The following is an 18,360-nucleotide window of genomic DNA, read 5'->3' as shown; positions in this document are numbered from 1 at the left end:
AGCTTTCAGTGAAAGTAGTACCTTCTCTTTCCCCCCTTCTCCTTTTTCCCTTGAAATGGGACAAAGTTTCTTCCTACCAGATATAGGTAGTTGCAATGTTTATCAAGTATATAATCATTAAATAATACTGTTTTTATAATGTAAGACACATATGAGGGAAAAATAAAGGGCCTATGTTTACTGTTTGAAAAAAATCAAACCTGGATTAAAGTTCAATGACAATACAAATGAGATACTAGGTCTCATTTTCATAGACGAGGAAGAAATAGCCTTGCAAACCAATCAAATATCTTTTAAAAAGTCTACAGGTTGTGTCAAGAAACACATTGGGAAGTTGTATGAGTGGATTCAGAAAAGAAAGAGACACTGTATTTTAGATTAAAGCTGAACTGTTGATACTGCTCATAGTAAAATCTCAGCTCAGAAGGAAGGCAGTATTTAAGCAGTTACACCCTTCAACTGCATCCAATCCAGGTCAGCAGCAGAACAAAGAACAGCATAAAGGTATGGTTTATAACTACCCTAAGGTATCCTAAATTATGGGAACAACAGCTTGTTTGGTAAGCAGCAAGAATTATCAAGAGACAGGCCCAGAACCAGGTTTATAAGATTCTAACTGACAACTGCATAGAAGCTAATCAGTCTAGGATCCAGTTCCAAAGATGCAATTGACACATTCGTTATTATTATTATTACTATAAAAAGGATCTCTTACACTATCTAAAAAAAATCACTTTGTACTGAAAAAACATCACAAACATTTAGGGTAGCTTGAATGTGAATGATCTCAAATCTTTCATTTCAAAGCTTGCATATTCTGTCAGATAAAAATATTGAACTTTTTGGAAAAGAAAAACACAGACCACATATGTTGTGATTAAGTAGTGATATACCTTTCTCATTCTGTTTGACATTTCCAGCTCATTCAGCTACTTTTTCAGTATTTTTATTACCTCAATGTTTTATACAAACATTCAGAATTTTGAATTTCATTTACATAGCTACTGTAAAAAAAAGTTTTACCATCAGCTTAACAAAACACAGATCATAATAAATTGTTAGTAGTGCAATTGTTATATAAGTAAATAAAATGGTCATTGTGTCCTTGTGTCTGCTACACATCTTCCTCAGTCTACCAGGGAGGAAAAATTCTCATTGGAAAACACACCTTTCTCCTCTAGACATTAAAAGGAAGAGGAGGAATTTTTTTCTGCTTTTCTGTTTGCCAGGATGAAGCAGCAAACACCAAAAAAGAAAGGGAGAAGCTTCATTTCATACCTTTACTGGTGTACACTTGAGAAAGATTAATTTTTTATTCTTATTTCATTAGCCAGGGGAAGAGGTAGAAAGGGACAATTAGATTAGATTAGACACATTATGAGCAATGTAAATGAATTCTTTTTTCTCCCCTAGAAGTTGCACTGTGCTATGAAGCTCCTAAAATGGTAATGACACACCTAAAATGGTATTTCCAGGGTAATCCTATGGCTGACCGTAAATGTGATAATGAACTTTACAAATGGGAACCTAGTAAGGGACTGTGACTAAGTGGAAACTTATGGACCATTTTGCTTCATGAGGGAAGGCACTAAAAAGAATTCTAAATGGGTTCCCTAATGATTTAAATAGTTAGGCCATACGAATCACACGTGTACATGAATGCATCTATTTCCTAGTAGGAACACCTAACTTTAAAAGCTGCTAACTGCCAAGGGCACTTCCCTGCAGATGCACAGTGTACCTCTCAATTCTTTGCTACAGTGAAACACAAAATTGTTAGCAAGGCAGATATTAGAGGATGACTCTTCTCCAGAACATGGAGTCAACTGCCCCAACACTCCTTCCAGACACAACTCTTAAAATATCCTTTTACACTCCACCACTGTAGATTGTGAGACTCATGCCTGAAAAACAATTCCTACAGGAGCTTTCCATCTACAGGTGGAAAGGAGACACGTTCAGAGGGAACCACCGTCTTCTGAAGAGAGCAGGCAGGGAACACAGAGCCTAAAAACAGAAGACCCATCCCTCCCAGGTTTGAGGATTGGGCTTGTTTTGTGCAACCTTCATCCACTCTCTCAGAAAAAATCCTCTCTTATATGGACACATAACATTTCTACTGATGAAAAGCTGGTTAACTAGCTTTGACTGGAATTATCGCCTGGGTGCTAATAAAGCCCATTATTACTGAAGACATCCATATAAAATTGAAAATTTAGAAATACAGAACTGAAACTACAGAACCTACAACTGTGGAATCACAGACAGTGACAAAAAAAGCAACAAATTTAACACTTATCACAAGGAATTACATGGGAAAGGCAGAAAGTAACAAAAAAGGGACTAAAGAGGAAAATTAATTAGCCACAAAAATAATTAAGCATGAATTTAAGAGTTGTCAGTGTTTTCCCTTCTTAGAAGATATTTGCATGTTACATTTAATTAATATCTGACTAGAAAAGTATAAATAAAGCACTTTCTACTGATGCAACCCAAAATAGTTTAAGCTTTTGCTCAAGTAGCTGAATTAAGTGCTCCATAAACTAAAAGTATATCGTGTGTTACACAGTAGATTAGAATAAAATATTGTGATGCAACAGAAATTAATCTCAATGAAACTGAGATTTTGTTACATTTGATAAAAACATGTAGCAAACAACAATAGAGGCACACAGTGAAGACTTCCGCTGTCACACCCATACAAGTACAGTCAAGGTCTATATTTGTATTGGCAGCAGAAAGTATCTGTCATTCCTGGAAATGCACAGGAGATGTACAAACAGGACGACAGGGAGTGGAACAACATGATCATGCACATCAGCTACACTGGCAGAAGGAAGGCTAGCTGGACCAAGAAACCCTGCAGCAGTCCAATGCATCTGGAGAAGTCCTGGTCTCCGGGATGGACTTTGGAACAGCAAGATACTTCTGTGCAACTATGAAGTTGAATCAACATCTTGACTATCAAAACATCGCTCTCCATTTTTCACTGTGCAAAATGATCTCCCTTTAAATTGTGCTGTTGATAAACCAAGTGACTGAAGTCTCTACGGTGCATACCTGAAGACAAACAGTATCTACAAAAACAGGTACACTCAGCTGAAAATTTTACTGGATTGGAGCATTTTGAGACTATTTTTAAGACTTTTTCCTGAATAAAACTTGAATTACTGGAGGAACAAGAAAAAAAACCACACAAATTTGGGTTGAAAATACACCCACAACACACTAGATGCAACCTAACAGTAAGGTAAAGAGAACATTAATATCCTAAATAAATGTTAAAATAAATGCAAATCAAAAATAATATCCATCATTTAAAGCATAATCATAAAATAAGGTCACTAAGAAACATAATTTGAAGAACTGACACTTCTAAATATACATCACGAAAACAACTATCTTCAGCAATCAAGCTATAATTATGTACTTAAAGTATAGATTTCTTCTGTTTATACGCTTCATTGAGCCAGACTCTCTGAAATTTTACTATATAGATGAGAATCTCTTATAGACAAAAATTAACCAACTCCATTACCCTAGACACTATAAACTTGTTCAAGTTTTCAATCCACTAGAAATTTAGCTTCCCTGTTAGCTAAGTTATGACCATAAAATGATACAGATGCACACAAAAAATCACTTTTTAATATATTCATTATACAGATTGAATATACATATTTGTATGTTAGAATGTCAGATATGAACAAATTTTGTATCATTTAAATTTTTTCATTAAGAGTTTCAACATGTTAGCTGTAAATATGCTCACATTTTTCTCTGCGATGATTAATGGAGGCAGAACAGAAATTATGCTTTAGAATAAATACAGTAACCATTGTTCTCTTCCCATTCCCCCACATTTCTTGCCTCCACGATCCTGTTAAAAACTGACGTTTAACTTTAAGTTAGCTATGCAATTTCTACAGAAACTTAATACCAGTAAGTACTGCAAAATAAATCAACATACTTTTTACTGCATACATATTTGAATCATAGAAATAATATTACAACAAGGAAAGATGATAATATACCTATCCATGTCAGATCTAAATGACATCTAATTAAAAAAAAATCAGAACATTCAGGAAGCAAATGATGATGCAGAACCCAAATTACACCATTTGCTACAATTCTATCAACCAGCTGATTTTCATCAGTGAAAGATTATTATTATTACTATTATTTTATTTTTTTTTAGAAAATTGAGTTCTTGACTTCTTGGCATTTCAGATCACCAAAAAAAATCAAATCAAATGAGGTTAATTACAATGATGAATGTTCAAACAATATGACCTGTGCCTGACTTTCTGATGCTGTTCGCTTGAGCAACCTAATTTGGTCCAGTTCTGGATGTCCCACGGAATTCTCAGTTAGAGACTGCACTGGGTTAGTTATGTTGTATCTGCCAGGCTGATAAAAACCATAATATTCTATTCTCTTTTCCCCTGAGTTTTCCAGCACCTTTAGTTTCTGTCTAAACCAAATAATTTTATAGGTTAGGAACAGGATCACAGCACATGCCAGAATGAAAAAGGCTAGCAAAATGTCAAAAGCCTGATTCAGCTTTTCAACCTGTTGTGTACAAAGTACAGACGTTTCTAATGATACAGGAGCAGCATCTGTTGGAAATAAACCTTTTCCTTCTACAGTTCTGTTAACAGGTATAATCCGTGCTGGTATTTTTACTGGTAATATTGATAATGTAGTTGCCTGTGATGGAATTTCAGCAGCATTTTCTTCATAAGGCAAAGGGTTAGCAGATGTAGCTGTAGTTCCTTCCCAGAAAGTAACGTATTTTGTATCCACATTAACAAACTGTTCCAATGTATTCTGCCTGTGTACCTTATGCCATGCCATCAGCAAAGTGGTAGGGCTGTGATGGATTTCTGTAGATCCTAGATTCCACGCTGCTTCTGGGCTGGCAGTGGGGCTACTGCAGTTTGCAAACTGAGTCCACCTAATGTAACGCAAAGGTCTGCCACGCATACTGAGGGGATTTTGACAGTGAATTTTAACAGAAATAGGAGATGATGCTAGCCAATTCAGCAATCCAAGCATTTTGCAGCTACAGTTCCAAGGGTTGTAGTTTACCTGTAGATGAGTTAAAGACACTAGGGGCTTGAGCACTTCAGGTTGCAACTCTGTAATATTATTAAATGCTAAACTGAGTATTTTAAGTGACTGTCCCATTTTTTCAAAGGTACCATCGCCAATACTGGTTATTTTATTTCTGTCTAACTGCAGATACATTAAATTGTTCAATAAAGTAAAAGTGCTGGAATTTATATTTTCTAAATCATTATAACTTAAGATTAACTGACTAAGATTATTTAATCCAAAAAAACCATTTGCAGAAATCTCTTTTAGCTTTACACTTTTTAAAGACAAATACCTAAGCTTGTTAAGTCCTTTAAATGCAAAACGGTGTATTGACTGAATAGGATTGTGAGACAAAGAAAGTCTTTCAAGGTTTTTGAGCCTTCCAATGGCATTTGATGGCACAAGTGTTAAATTGTTACCTTCAAGGAACAAATATACAAGGTTTTCAAGATGATAAAATGCTGAATCTGATATCCGTGAAATCTTATTATTGGCTAGATTAAGTGTTTGAAGATTTATCATTCCCAAGAAAGTTCCACTTCCAAGGACACTGAGGCGGTTTCTTTGAAGTGTTAAATATCTAACAGAAAGGAGATCACTAAATAATCCTCTGGAAACAAAAGCTATTTGATTATTCTGAAGGTACAAATAACGAAGATTGGAAAGACCTTCAAAGGTTCCTGGATCCAGGCGTTTAATATTATTGTTATCTAGATGCAGGTAGCACAGGTTAGGGAGTTCCACAAAAGCTTTTGGGTGTACATATGAAATACTGGAATTTTCCATGTAAAGTGCAGCAACCTTCTGAAGACCTGTTAATTCATTTGGAATGACATGCGATATATTATTCCCACTGAGGTATACAAGAATTGCAGTTTTGGGGAAGTTCCGGGGGATGCTTGAAAGACCCAAGTTACGACAGGTAACTTGCCTCCCTGTGCAGAGCTGGCAAACAGCTGGACAGCCAAGTACCTCCTTCTGGAGGAGCAGCAAAAGAAAACCATTAAGGAGATATGGTAATGCTCCTGTGCAGGGTGGAAAACTTTGCAGTCCACACATATCCCTGTCTTTGTCCTTCTCACTCATCTCTGACTTCGCTAGTAGAGATAAAAAAAATTATGAATATTATTCATTTGAAATTATGGATTCTACTTGTACATTCTTTAAAAATACAGGCATTACTTTCAAGATTGTTATTTCATATATTCTCCTTGTGATGCCAAATAATTTCAAAAAAAACTTTTAAGTATCATGATTTTGAATTACAACAAATTTCAAAGTAAATGAACAGTGAAACAAATATACTGTCAAAATAGCTGGAAAATATGTAACCGGTTGCAGCACAAAAGCTGCCAAAATGACGGATTCTAGTAGATTCAAGATACTGCTTATTATTTATTTTTAACAGTTAAAAACGGCCAGGAACTTTTTCAATAGCAATCAAGTAAAAGTGCCAACTAAAACACTGTTCCTTTCATTTGCAGATCATTTTTAATTTAAATTTTGCTTTTATAAAGTTGTGTTACATTCAAAGTAAGCAAAAACAATTCCTTACCCCAAATCTGAAGTTCATTATTTCCGTTATTTACTTGTTTTGCAGTTTGTTAGGCTGTTACCAGTTGACTGACTATACTCATCTGCGAAACGTTAGTAAAAGCACTATTGTCGTGTGCTACAACTCTCACGTTTTTCCCCTGGATTTGTAACTGCTCACTCAGGAAACTAAGAAAGAAGTGGTTAAATTGAGGTTGCCATGGATACAGGAAACTGTCAGACAGGAAGTCATTTTATCTGTGCTTCAGAAGCATTGTTGGAAAGGAAATCTCAACTATTTGTTTCTAGAAAACCAAGAACTATCCTAATTTGTAACTGTTGCCTTTTTTTTTTTTTATAAAACTACTGATTTTAAGTAGCAGAGCTCTAAAGAGTTTTTTCGAATATAGTTAGTTATAGCTATTACAATAAAGCATACCTACTTGTAACTACTATTGCCTTATCTGTAAATCCCAGCCAGAAAACAAAACATTCTATTAAACGAACAAACAACATTTATATTGTTCCATCTCTGTCCACAGAGCAAAATTGCTCCTCATGTAAGCAAAGTCCTGTGAAATATAGAACAGCAAGGTCTGGAAGGCAAGGCCTGAACCCCTGGCATGGTACCCGGGGCATGCCAGCCAGGCAAACCCCTCCAGAAAGCCCAGGGAAGCCTAGGAAATCTTGGAGATGAGAACTTCGCAACACAGTACTAAAAAGCTGTGTATTACATTTACATTACATATATAATTTACATATTCATGTATTTTGCAATAATAATAATATTACACGGTATTTCAGTCTTGATCCAGGCACTTAGTTAAGTTTCATGTTAGGACACTTTTTTTTAAGCAGACTTATCTGCACAGGTCTATGTATGTTCTAAAAGCCACATCCTACGTACATGGCTTTAATTTCCTTCAGTGTCCCTTGTGCAAATAAAGACTTTGTGCAAATATGAACTATAAATAGTCCCCCCACTTAAGTACCGGACATTACATCCCCAGTTTATCTGTCACAGGGACTAAACACTTGCAAAATCCAGAGACATATTCAAAGGGGGAGAGGACGAAACAATAAAAAGAGATGTAAAGTTAGAGATTAAATGTAAAAATAGAGTAACTATAAAATCACAGTTTATACTAACATGAGACACCTTGCTTAGCAAAATGAAGATAACAAAACCCATCAATGGCCAAACACAAGACAAACACAAGTCAAACACAAGAGACAAACACAAGACATTACAGGAGAATCAAGTAGCTTCAGCCACAAATATCTCACATCGGAAGCATGAGTTCACTTAAGAGGCAAAATGTCATCCAAAATATCTTTGTCTATAAAAATCCAAACTGAAATGCAGGAAGCACATGAGCCAAAGAACAGAACAGATAAAGACACACTTTTGAAGCGTCTTTCCTCCAAATTCTACCTAAAGAGTTTCTAAAGCTTTAAAAAAAGTTTTAACCATACACAACTGGCTTTACTAGCTTTTTATGTTTGAAATATAAAACACAAAACATTGTCAACTGATAAAGCTGTTCAAAAGCACCTAGAGTTGGGAGGAAGGGGAGTGTTTAAAAAAGAGACAAATTTAATCTTTAATTCTACCACTGTCAATCTCTCAAAATATCCAAACAAAATTAATAAATCAGCAGAACCAGTAGAATTGGTCCATGGGCCAATTTAGACAGACACTATCAGTTACAACCCAAAATTTGAATTTCATTTGCTTCTTTATTCTGAGACCATTAAACCAACAGGAAAACTAATTGTTCTTTAGCATTAACTATTCATTTTACATTCGATTTTTTTAACCATATTTAGCATTATTGTGGATGCAAGGGAAAGTAAAATAAAGTAGCATTTCATTTCTTTAAAGCAGCAAACACTGAAATAGTTTTGAACAGTTCCCATGATAATTAGGGAAATATCCCAGATATGGGAGAGAGCAGTTAGAATAATTGAAAAAGATTACTCAGATCAGATATAATCAAGTGAAGGAACAAACCAGAGAAAGACTGCCCCAAAATGATAAGTTACTTCATACTCTGACCTACCCTACACTCCATACAGCTTATTTATACTGACATTTACTTGCATAAAGAAATTGTAAAAGTTATTTCTTACATGTTGTGTGAAAGAACTCCAAAGGACTGAAAGAAGTAAGTCCTGAGCTAAAAATGTTTTAAAGGACAAATACTAATAGATCTTGTGTTTTGAAAATGGGCAGAAAATTTGGAAGACTAAAATAATTACTGAAATTCCATGGGACATCAAATAGTATGAAAATTTAGAGAAAACAGTAGGGTATGGGCCAGATAAACAAAAGTTGGTACCCAGAAAGTTGCTGAATATCTCTGTGGTCTTGTACTAAAGGTGAATTATTGATACCAAAAAATATTTTGATCAAACTCTCAGTACCACAGTGGTCCTGAGTACATCACTGACTTTTTTGACCATCAGGTCCCACATACAAAATTATGAAGAAAAGTGTTAAGGTCATTGATCAATTCACAGTAGTAATTCTGGGGAAAATCTTGTCCAGTACTCTGTAAGAAATGGCACCTAAAGTCCTGCAGATCTGATCTGACTGTAATTTCTAGGTATTATCTCATTAATAGTACACACTTAAAATACCTGAGAGGAGTATCTATTATGGAAAAAGAAAAACAACATGCTATGTAATTGATACCATTTGGGGGAAAACCATTAAAAATTGGTATAGGTATTTCTCAGACTCGCTAGTCCATAAAAAAAAAAAAAAGAAAATTCTGTCATTAGTTTAAAACTATTAAGACAGCACTTAAGCAGAAAATCCCCAAACAGTTCATTAAAAAGAGCTCTGGCACCTCCAACAGTGACATATTTTATGCGCATATTTTGTTTTCCAGTGATAGAAAGAGCAAGTTTATTTACGAATATAGATAGCTTCCCATGGCGATACATTTATTTTTGAATCCTGAAGTGAATTTTATCTTAATACATTAACATTATTGAAGCTCCTTGTGTTGTTTCTTTTAGCATATTAAAATCTAGTTCAATGACTCCTTGCCAATACAAGCATGAAGTCTGAACAACAGCGATTTGTCAAATTCTTCATAAAATGAAATGTCAAAGCAATTGAAAGAACACACAAGCATTACACCTAGTACAGCCCTTCCAAGCGACCTCTATTTTCTCACTAGCCAATACTAGATAAAAGTATGATTCAGGTAAGGATTTAATAAGAATAAAATAGTAATCTAACGCAAAATTATGAGGAGCAGAAAAACAAGTTCAAGTAGAAAAGTTATAAATGTAACAAGTTCAAATGCAAGTTCAAAAGTTACCCACCTTTAAAATGTATTAAAGCCAGTTTTTGAAGAAGGATTTCATTTTCAATCATTACAAAGTTATGTTAAGCTCACACACTGAAGGAAAACCAATTCTTATGACTGCAACTATTCTTTTGAGCTTGTAAGAGTGAAATTGTCCATTTCCATCCCACTACATTATTTCACAAGAAACTGTATAGCACAGTAAAACTATGCGGGGGCAAAAGTTAAGAACGACCTGCATTGGATGCACTGTTCATATCCCAACACAGAATTCAGAAGAAAAATCTCAAGGTCAGTTGTTCTCCATTACCATTTCCCTTTATTTCTTTGCTATTGGAACGGTCAGTCCCCAAAAGAACTGCTTATTTTCCAACCCTGCTTATTTTCCATCTTCTTTTTGCTATTACCACTCTAATAATTCAGCAAGTACTTCCTCTTACAGGCCTTCTGCTTTTTTTTCTTCACAGGTGGGCTAAGATGCTCCTTGTTTTACTTCCAAATAGCTACCACTTTCTACCCACATCTTTCTCTTATGTTACATGTTAAAGCAATTTACAAGCTACAAACCCACTGCTTGGGTAGAATAGCCATCAACATTTAATCTCATTTTCACCTGGTTTCTTTCATCCAGTGCCACCTGCTATGGACATCTTGCTGATGTTAAGATACCAGGCCTCAACCCCCTCCCCCAACTCTCCTTTTTTTCCTCATTATCATTTCGAAAAAGTCTTGATTTGCTCCTTCAGTTACTGAAAATTTCTCCGTTCCACTGAGCACTACTCCACTCTTATATAACAGCAACTGTGATTATCATAAAGGGAGGACACAGGCACAGAAGCTGTAATACTAGATTAATAACCCAGAAAAAAACATTCCTGTTTAATAAAGGCACAGTATTAAACATTTATACATGTAAACATTTATCACAAAACCCATTTCAATCAATCTTTAACTTATTTTCCCTTTTATCCTTGGCATTTATATGCATATTTTTATTAAGTTATGAAAAGCAGGTTTTGCAACATACTGAGAAACAATAAGAAGAAAACTACAAAATTATTTTTCCCATTGAGAATAAGAAACTACACATACACCTCCCTTTTAGAAATCTTACTTCACTTTAAACTCTAGAAAAAATGACAGAAAGCTCGTACAAAACTAAGAGTAAAACTCTTACCTAGCAATAATTATTACACCAAAAAACATTTCTTACGCAAACCAACAACAAAAAATAAAGTCAGAGTGAGCAGTAACCTCGTGAATAAAACAATAACAAAGACTGGCCATTAATGAAATGCAGATATGTAATATGCTGAAAAAAAAAAAGTATTTTTGGCTTTAGCCTCTAACTATTCACTACAATAATTAGTGAACTCTGATCAAACTAGAAAAGCAATACAAAATATACTTAATATGACTGCAATTAAAATCCAAAGATTTAAAGAACTCGATTCAAATAATTTCCCAAATTTCAACCAGAGTAGCTAATTAACTTTCTGGAAACTGATTCAAACCTAAATCCAATTGTACAGCTCTCAGCAGCACACCGCCTAACTTACCATACAGCACGGCCATGCACTTAGCATTAGCAACTGACAGCTTCTAAAAATTTTAGAAAAGGAAAGCATAAGCAATTGGCACCTTCCCTGAAAACTACTAGAGAGAATATGTGTACACAAAAACCAAAAGCTACTTCTCCTTTAAAAATACAAATATTCTTTACGCTCCCACACTAGACATTCCTTTACAAAACATCAAGTTTTGATATTTCAAACAGTCACTTCTCCACCATTTTGATTAAGAAACATTGATTTTTAGGACACTACTTATTTGCAGAAGTACTTGAAGTGACGTGGATTGTGTTGTTAACCAGTTATGGCACCTTATTCAATCTTAAAAGTCCTGCACTGCTAAGTCACCAGAAATCTCAGCTGCTCTCCACCAATCTCAAACATCATGGAATATATGGCAAGACGACGAGCAGATGTACCAAAACAGATTAAAACAAACAGGTGGAAAACTAGCTACAAGTTTCTATTAACTATTTTTTAAAACCTATTACAATCTTGTGATTTCTGACTTAGACCTGACTTTAGCCAGGTAAATACATTTTTGCTTGTTCAAAAATGTATTTGCAAGTATGTAAACTACATATTACAAAGGATAAATAGTTTGAAGAAAGCTATTTTGACCATGTCTCAGAGTGTTTTCATACGACTTTAACACAGCAGCAGTTTAAGATTTATATTATATTTTTATGGTAAATAACAAGGTTACATTGTGTGATTTTTAACAGCACTTAAACAGCATTTAATCACCAGCCAATTGAACACAATGGTTTCAACATAATTTGCTATGATAGACGCAGCAACTTAGTTAAAGGTTCAAGAATGCCAAGGCTCATCTGAGACTTTCCAAATCCAGTCATGTGTTTCCAAAATCCCCCTTTTAGGGTGAATTACTCACCCTACTCCCTTCTCAGCGTTTGCAGACGAGCTTCTTCCTCAAGGAGTCAGCCCTGAGATGTGCTTCTCAGGGGTACCCTGAGAGGTATCCCAGCTCAGGGGGAGATCAAGGGTGCAGCCTTCAGCAGACCCTAGAGAGCTCAAAGGGGCTCTTTACTCAGGACTGCTATTTAGAGGACTGTGAGACTGACTAACAGTACTATCATCCCGGCTATGGTACAGATAAGGCAATTTCAGTATTTTCCACCAACCCTGCCACTCTGGTACCTTGCAGAATGTATGGCTCTGGTACTGCCCAGAGCCTGAGCAGCAGGGTTGGAGACACGATCAGGGAGTGCCTGTTCGTACTCACCCGTTAGGCCTGCTGCTCACTGGCAATGGAGGACTGATGTAACATCACTTAGTCCTGAACCACAGCTGAACTTCACCATGTAGATCAAGCCAGCCACAATCCCTGGAGAGCTCAAATTGGCTTTTCTCCAGCTGCTATATATTTTATAAGAAAAAGTGACTGACTTGTAGTCAAGCTCAGATTCCTTACCATGTTCTGGAACTCCAAATTGCAAGGAAGGATCACATCGAGGCCTACCATGGCTCAGAAGCCTGAGCAAGACTTATGTCAAATGCAGGAATAGCGTGGACCTGCCACAGACCATTAACAACTTTTTCTGTCTTTTATATAATTAGAAGGTTTTATTTTAGGATGGAATAGATTTGTAAGAGTTTTAGGAAAGATTCCTGAAATCCTGTATTTATATAGGTCAAACAAAAACAAGATACTAGCTGCAGTCAATCCCTTATGACTACAGTTTAACTTTATTTTTCAGTAGCTCAGTTGCATTTAGTGACATAATCCCTTGACATTATTTGGTACACTTTTCAAACAAGCCTTATAGGCCTTACGGGAAATGTTCCTAACCAGTCCATAATAAAAACCAGTCCATAATAAAAACTCAGGTGTGGTGAAAAATTAATGAAGTTTTTGAACAAGGGAAGTTTAAACAGTATGTCCAATCTGCATCCTCTAGTCAATGCTTTGATGTCAAATACTAATTATGCAGGTGAACACACATTTCACTAAATAAATAAAAAAAAGAAGTGGGGAAGAAAGGGCAATGGCTTCAGTAGGGTATCCTTGTTTCTTTATTGAGATGATAAAATTAGTTATGTAACAAATTCTGACTTTATAAATGAGGATATATCCACCTTGAAGGAGAATATGACGTTATTCTTATATTATTGGGTTCATGAGGGGTAGGTCCTGCTTAACAAATTTGATTTCCTTTTATGATAAGATCACCCATCTAGTCGATCAAGGGAGACCAGCTGATGGGATCTTTTCGGACTTCAGCAAAGCTTTTGACACGGTTTCCCATAGGATCCTACTCGACAAAATGTCCAGCATACAGCTAAACAAAAGCATCATACGATGGGTGAGCAATTGGCTGACGGGCAGGGCTCAAAGGGTTGTGGTAAATGGGGCCACATCTGGCTGGAGGATGGTCACTTGTGGGGTCCCTCAAGTCTCCATTTTAGGGCCAGCCCTCTTCAATGTTTTTATAAATGATTTGGATGTAGGACTGGAAGGTGTCCTCATATGACATATGAGGAGCGGCTGAGGTCACTGGGCCTGTTCAGCCTGGAGAAGAGGAGGCTGAAGGGGGACCTCACCGCAGTCTACAACTCCCTCGCGAGGGGCAGTGGAGAGGCAGGTGACCTATTCTCCGTTATCACCAGTGACAGGACCTGTGGGAACAGTGTTAAGCTGAGGCAGGGGAAGTTTAGGCTGGACATCAGGAAGAGGTTCTTCACCAAGGGGGTGGTCGCACACTGGAAGAGGCTCCCCAGTGAAGCAGTCACTGCACCAAGCCTGTCTGAATTTAAGAAGAGATTGGACTGTGCACTCAGTCACATGGTCTAAACTTTTGGGTAGACCTGTGCGGTGCCAGGAGTTGGACTTGATGATCCTTATGGGTCCCTTCCAACTCAGGATATTCTATGATTCTATGATTATTATATGACTTTCTTGTTATGTCCTAGTATTACATATAGGCATCATCTTAAGAGGAAAATTAAATTTCTAACAAAGTAACTTTAAAAAATGACAAAGAAAAACTTCTGTAATAACCTAGTGAAGATTTATAATTGCAGACTATAAGTGCTTGTACTTGCTGAATGCCAATTATAATTGGCAGAAATCACACTGGCTGACATATCAGATTTGATATACAATGAAAAAATGCAGACATTCGTTTACACGAAGATTAGATACAAGTAGAGCAACCTGAAGAACCTCTTCAGCTCTTAGCCTCTTCTTTGCAGTAGTTTTTCCAGTCAAATATATTTGCATCAAAGGGAAAGAGTGAACACTGGAATCTGGAAATACTACTCAAGTGCCATAAATTAAAAAGAAAAAAGACTGGATAGATTCAAATGCTTTGTATTTCATACTTAGCAAAGTAAAGTCTCCGCTATTTTGGAGCTGTACCACTCTACACTGGTATGTCTAGCAAGAATGAACATACTCTCAAGCACCAAAATTAGTTGACCATTTTTGGAAGGCACTGACTTTAAGAATTTACAGCAGAAATAAATTAAAAACAGACAAAATACATTTTACAGGTGAGCTCTTAAAAAACCCTCAGGAACAGTAAGAAGTGGAACAAAGAAGCCCATTAGGAAATTACTACCTGCTTATTCTAACTTTAAATTGATTGCCGTAGTATTATTTAAGTCTTTAATATTTTGACTTAACTTCCTACCATTGGTTCTGTTGCTTTTTTTTTCCACTATCCTCCCCAAACTGTGTTATATGAAACTAACACATCTTTCCCTACACAGCATCATGAGAAATTTGAAAAAGAAATTCAACTGTAGTACCAGACTACTATGGTTTAAATTGACAGAGTAATCACAACTGCTCTCCACTTGAAAATGCTCATCAGGAATCAATATTAATAAGAGGTTACAGATGCCACTATTCAGATTTGGATAATTTATGTACAGCATGGTTCTATTTTATATAGATAACTCTTCATGGATATCACACAAATTCTATATTGAAGCTTACATTGACCTTTATTTAAGATCTAAAAAAAAACTACACCCACTTTCACAGAAAACAGTGAAAGGACAAGTATCAGAGGTGAGCAAAAACCTGCATGGCCTTAGAAGCGTCATGAAGCAAGAACAAATCCAATCCATTTTACTCTGACATATACTCTCTAAGACTGCTAAGGGAGAGTGGGTAACTAGCAGAAAAGCATGCTGCTTCTTTTTGCCCTTTTTTTTTTCCTTCAGTGAAAGCAGAGACTGATTATATCTGGGACCTCTTAAAAATCCAACCTGGACTATGAATCCCAGATGTTCACAAGCCTACTGCTCAGTATAAGCAAGCCATAGAGTCTAAGCTAGCATCATTACATAGGACAGCACAATCTACAACGATCTCTTTTCAGTAGACACCCGTGTAAAACAAAGTGTGCTCCCAGACAAAATGATGTGATACAAAAATCCAGCAGTACTCAGTTCAGGCCAAAGAATTCTTGCAAATCCCATGGGATACATGTGTCAGTCACTCAAAAACGCTAACAATTTGAGTGCCCAGATTCAAGACAGCAAATGAAGATAATTATGTAACACTTACTTTATGCAAAAAAAAAACAAATGAGTAAAACCAGGAAATTACTGCAAAGTGAAAAGGTGCTGCAATACTACTCAGGAAAGAAACAGTTATTGTTCTTTTTAATATTTTTTTTTTTTAATATGAACTTCTAAAGACTAACACAATGTGCAGCTGCAAGTAGGAAGATAAACAGGATGCTGGATTGAAGGACTATATGCATGCATGATACAATGCAGTGGTACTGTTGCTACTAAAGATCTGTCATTCTATATGATGATATTGCTTACAAGACAGCTATATTTGGGCTAATAAACTGTCACTTTATAACCTGCTTAGGCCAACGATTTGGCCTGAGAACCACTGTGACCTACAACTGCAATGTAGCAATTTCCATCGTATCCACTCTAAAATCCTTTACTAATGCTAGGTGCAGTACAGATACCTATTTTCTCTACAGTGGAATCCTGAAACCTGCTAGCAGCACCCGCTATGGGAGTGAGCTGAGGGTGGAAACCTGCTCTGCAACAAGCAGAAACATATACATGGCTTTCCTGAGCAAGTCTGCCTCACTGCCATCCTCAGGAGACAAAATCCTGTTCAGCCTCAGCAGCTGAGAAATCTTGAACTGGCTTAGGAAATCCAAAGAAATGTCTAATCAGTAATCTGTTTGGAGAGGTAATTCAAAAGGCAAAATTACATAGCTTTTCTTGAGAAGGTTGTTTGTAAGAATTTAAGTATCCTGTTTAAATACAGTAGTTTAATATATTTTTGCTTAACTCTGCAAGTTGACTTGCAAAAGAACATTTTTTTTAAAATGAGTTTCAGATGTGAGATACAGCAAGCATATGTAATATAATTTCTATGAAATGCCAAAAACAGTGACTCACATTGTTAGGTAGAAGGAACAAGCGCTTGACAGAATCGATTTCACGTATTCAGTCTGAAGGTATGTTTGGCTCTGGCAGTCTATTAGTTGTACAGTAAAATTTTTGTAGCCTTTATAAAGATATGCCCACTGAAGAGAAGCTTTTTTTTTTTTTTGAGAAGAGGCATTCTTAAGTAATTTGAATATCTGAAAACTAAAGCTGTCATTAGCAGAAGTTTTATTGCATTGAGGACTGCCAAAAATAATTTGCTCTTGCAGCAGGAAATTTGGAACGGCTGAAGGTAGTTCAAAATAACAAGGTTATCTAAAGCAAGTTTTTTCCTTCCTATCTTTACAAGAAACTTCACAGGAAGACAGGCATGTACTTCAGCAACTTAAATTTTAGCTAACACCTCTAAGAATGTTTCAAATACACTCAAGTTTTAACACTTATGTCTGCTGAAAAGAACAAAAGCTTTCTCAAACCAGCTGCTTGGTTCACCTTTGGCTAAATATCTGTCCTGATGATCTGGGGAAAAAAATGAAAACTTCTGTGCACACTAAAAGAAATGAAACCGCTAAGTTATACGTATAAGAGTTCCTTGATTTTTAGGTACCAACTACATACTCTACAGCTTTACAAATACTAACATAGCTTTAGGATTTGTAAGTAACGTCTAAATTATCATTGGAAAATACTTCAGACTTTTCAAGAAATCTAGCAGACCAAATGTTAACTCATGCAATACTGTATTCCTGACTTTCAAAGCAAACAAGAATACTTTGAGGGTACATATGACCTGAGCTCTCATCTAAACATGTATTACAAATGAATCCCTGTAGTGACAATTTAAAAGAGTAACTCTGTTCAGCATTTTCATTAAGAATTCTTTTTTTGTGTGTGCTTTTATCCACTAATGGCCATGGTCAGAGAAAGGGCAATACTATAAGCTAATCAGGGAAAAAACTGTTCCACAGTTTTTCCACAGTAACTCTTCCACTGAATGTCATTAAGTAGAAATACAGGATGAATGTTATGAACTACCCCTCAACCTGAAACAAGACTGAACAAACTCTATTCCCTAGAAGGGACATCAAAAGACTAACGAGCCAACTCAAAGAACCACATATGAGAGGTGCAGCTAATCCAATATTAATATGGGAACGTACGCTAAAAATTATTGTCAAAATTACCGTAGTTTCCTCACTTTTGCTGAATGACATTTTCAAAGAAGCTGAAAAAAGTTTACTGCTTTATTACTATGAATCCCAAGAAAAGATTAATATAATGTAGCATCAAAATTTTATCTTTTTAAGCTTCTTTAGCCCTAAATAAAGATGCAATAAAACTACTCATATTTGAATATTAATTTGCAATATTGTGAAAGGTCTTACAAACTATCTTAAGGGGCTTTGAAGAATTCTTTTTAATACATTTTTGCATTC

General features: G+C 35.9%; 2 protein-coding genes across 9 annotated transcripts in view; both read right to left on the bottom strand.

Annotated features, from left to right (window-relative positions):
* Window positions 1–18,360, bottom strand: part of IPO11 (importin 11) — a 110,876-nt gene that overhangs the window by 15,692 nt on the left and 76,824 nt on the right. The gene's annotated exons all lie outside the window — the stretch shown is intronic.
* LRRC70 (leucine rich repeat containing 70) lies at window positions 3,629–18,360 on the bottom strand. 2 transcript variants are annotated; one of them, XM_080574128.1, is made up of 3 exons: window positions 9,976–18,360; window positions 6,659–6,825; window positions 3,629–6,200 (listed from the first exon to the last, which is right to left on the bottom strand). In XM_080574128.1, exon 3 carries the CDS (start codon window positions 6,187–6,189, stop codon window positions 4,267–4,269), a length of 1,923 nt encoding a protein of 640 aa, XP_080430254.1. In that variant the 5' UTR covers window positions 6,190–6,200; window positions 6,659–6,825; window positions 9,976–18,360; the 3' UTR covers window positions 3,629–4,266. The 2 variants fall into 2 exon arrangements, with proteins under 2 accessions (XP_080430254.1, XP_080430253.1); XM_080574127.1 differs by having other exon boundaries at window positions 6,659–18,360.

The sequence above is a fragment of the Anser brachyrhynchus genome (genome assembly GCF_964034855.1).
Source record: "Anser brachyrhynchus genome assembly, chromosome: Z".
NCBI classification, from domain to species: Eukaryota; Metazoa; Chordata; class Aves; order Anseriformes; family Anatidae; genus Anser; species Anser brachyrhynchus.
The sequence above is the reverse complement of the archived record's forward strand: the minus strand, read 5'-3'. Positions and strand labels throughout refer to the sequence as shown.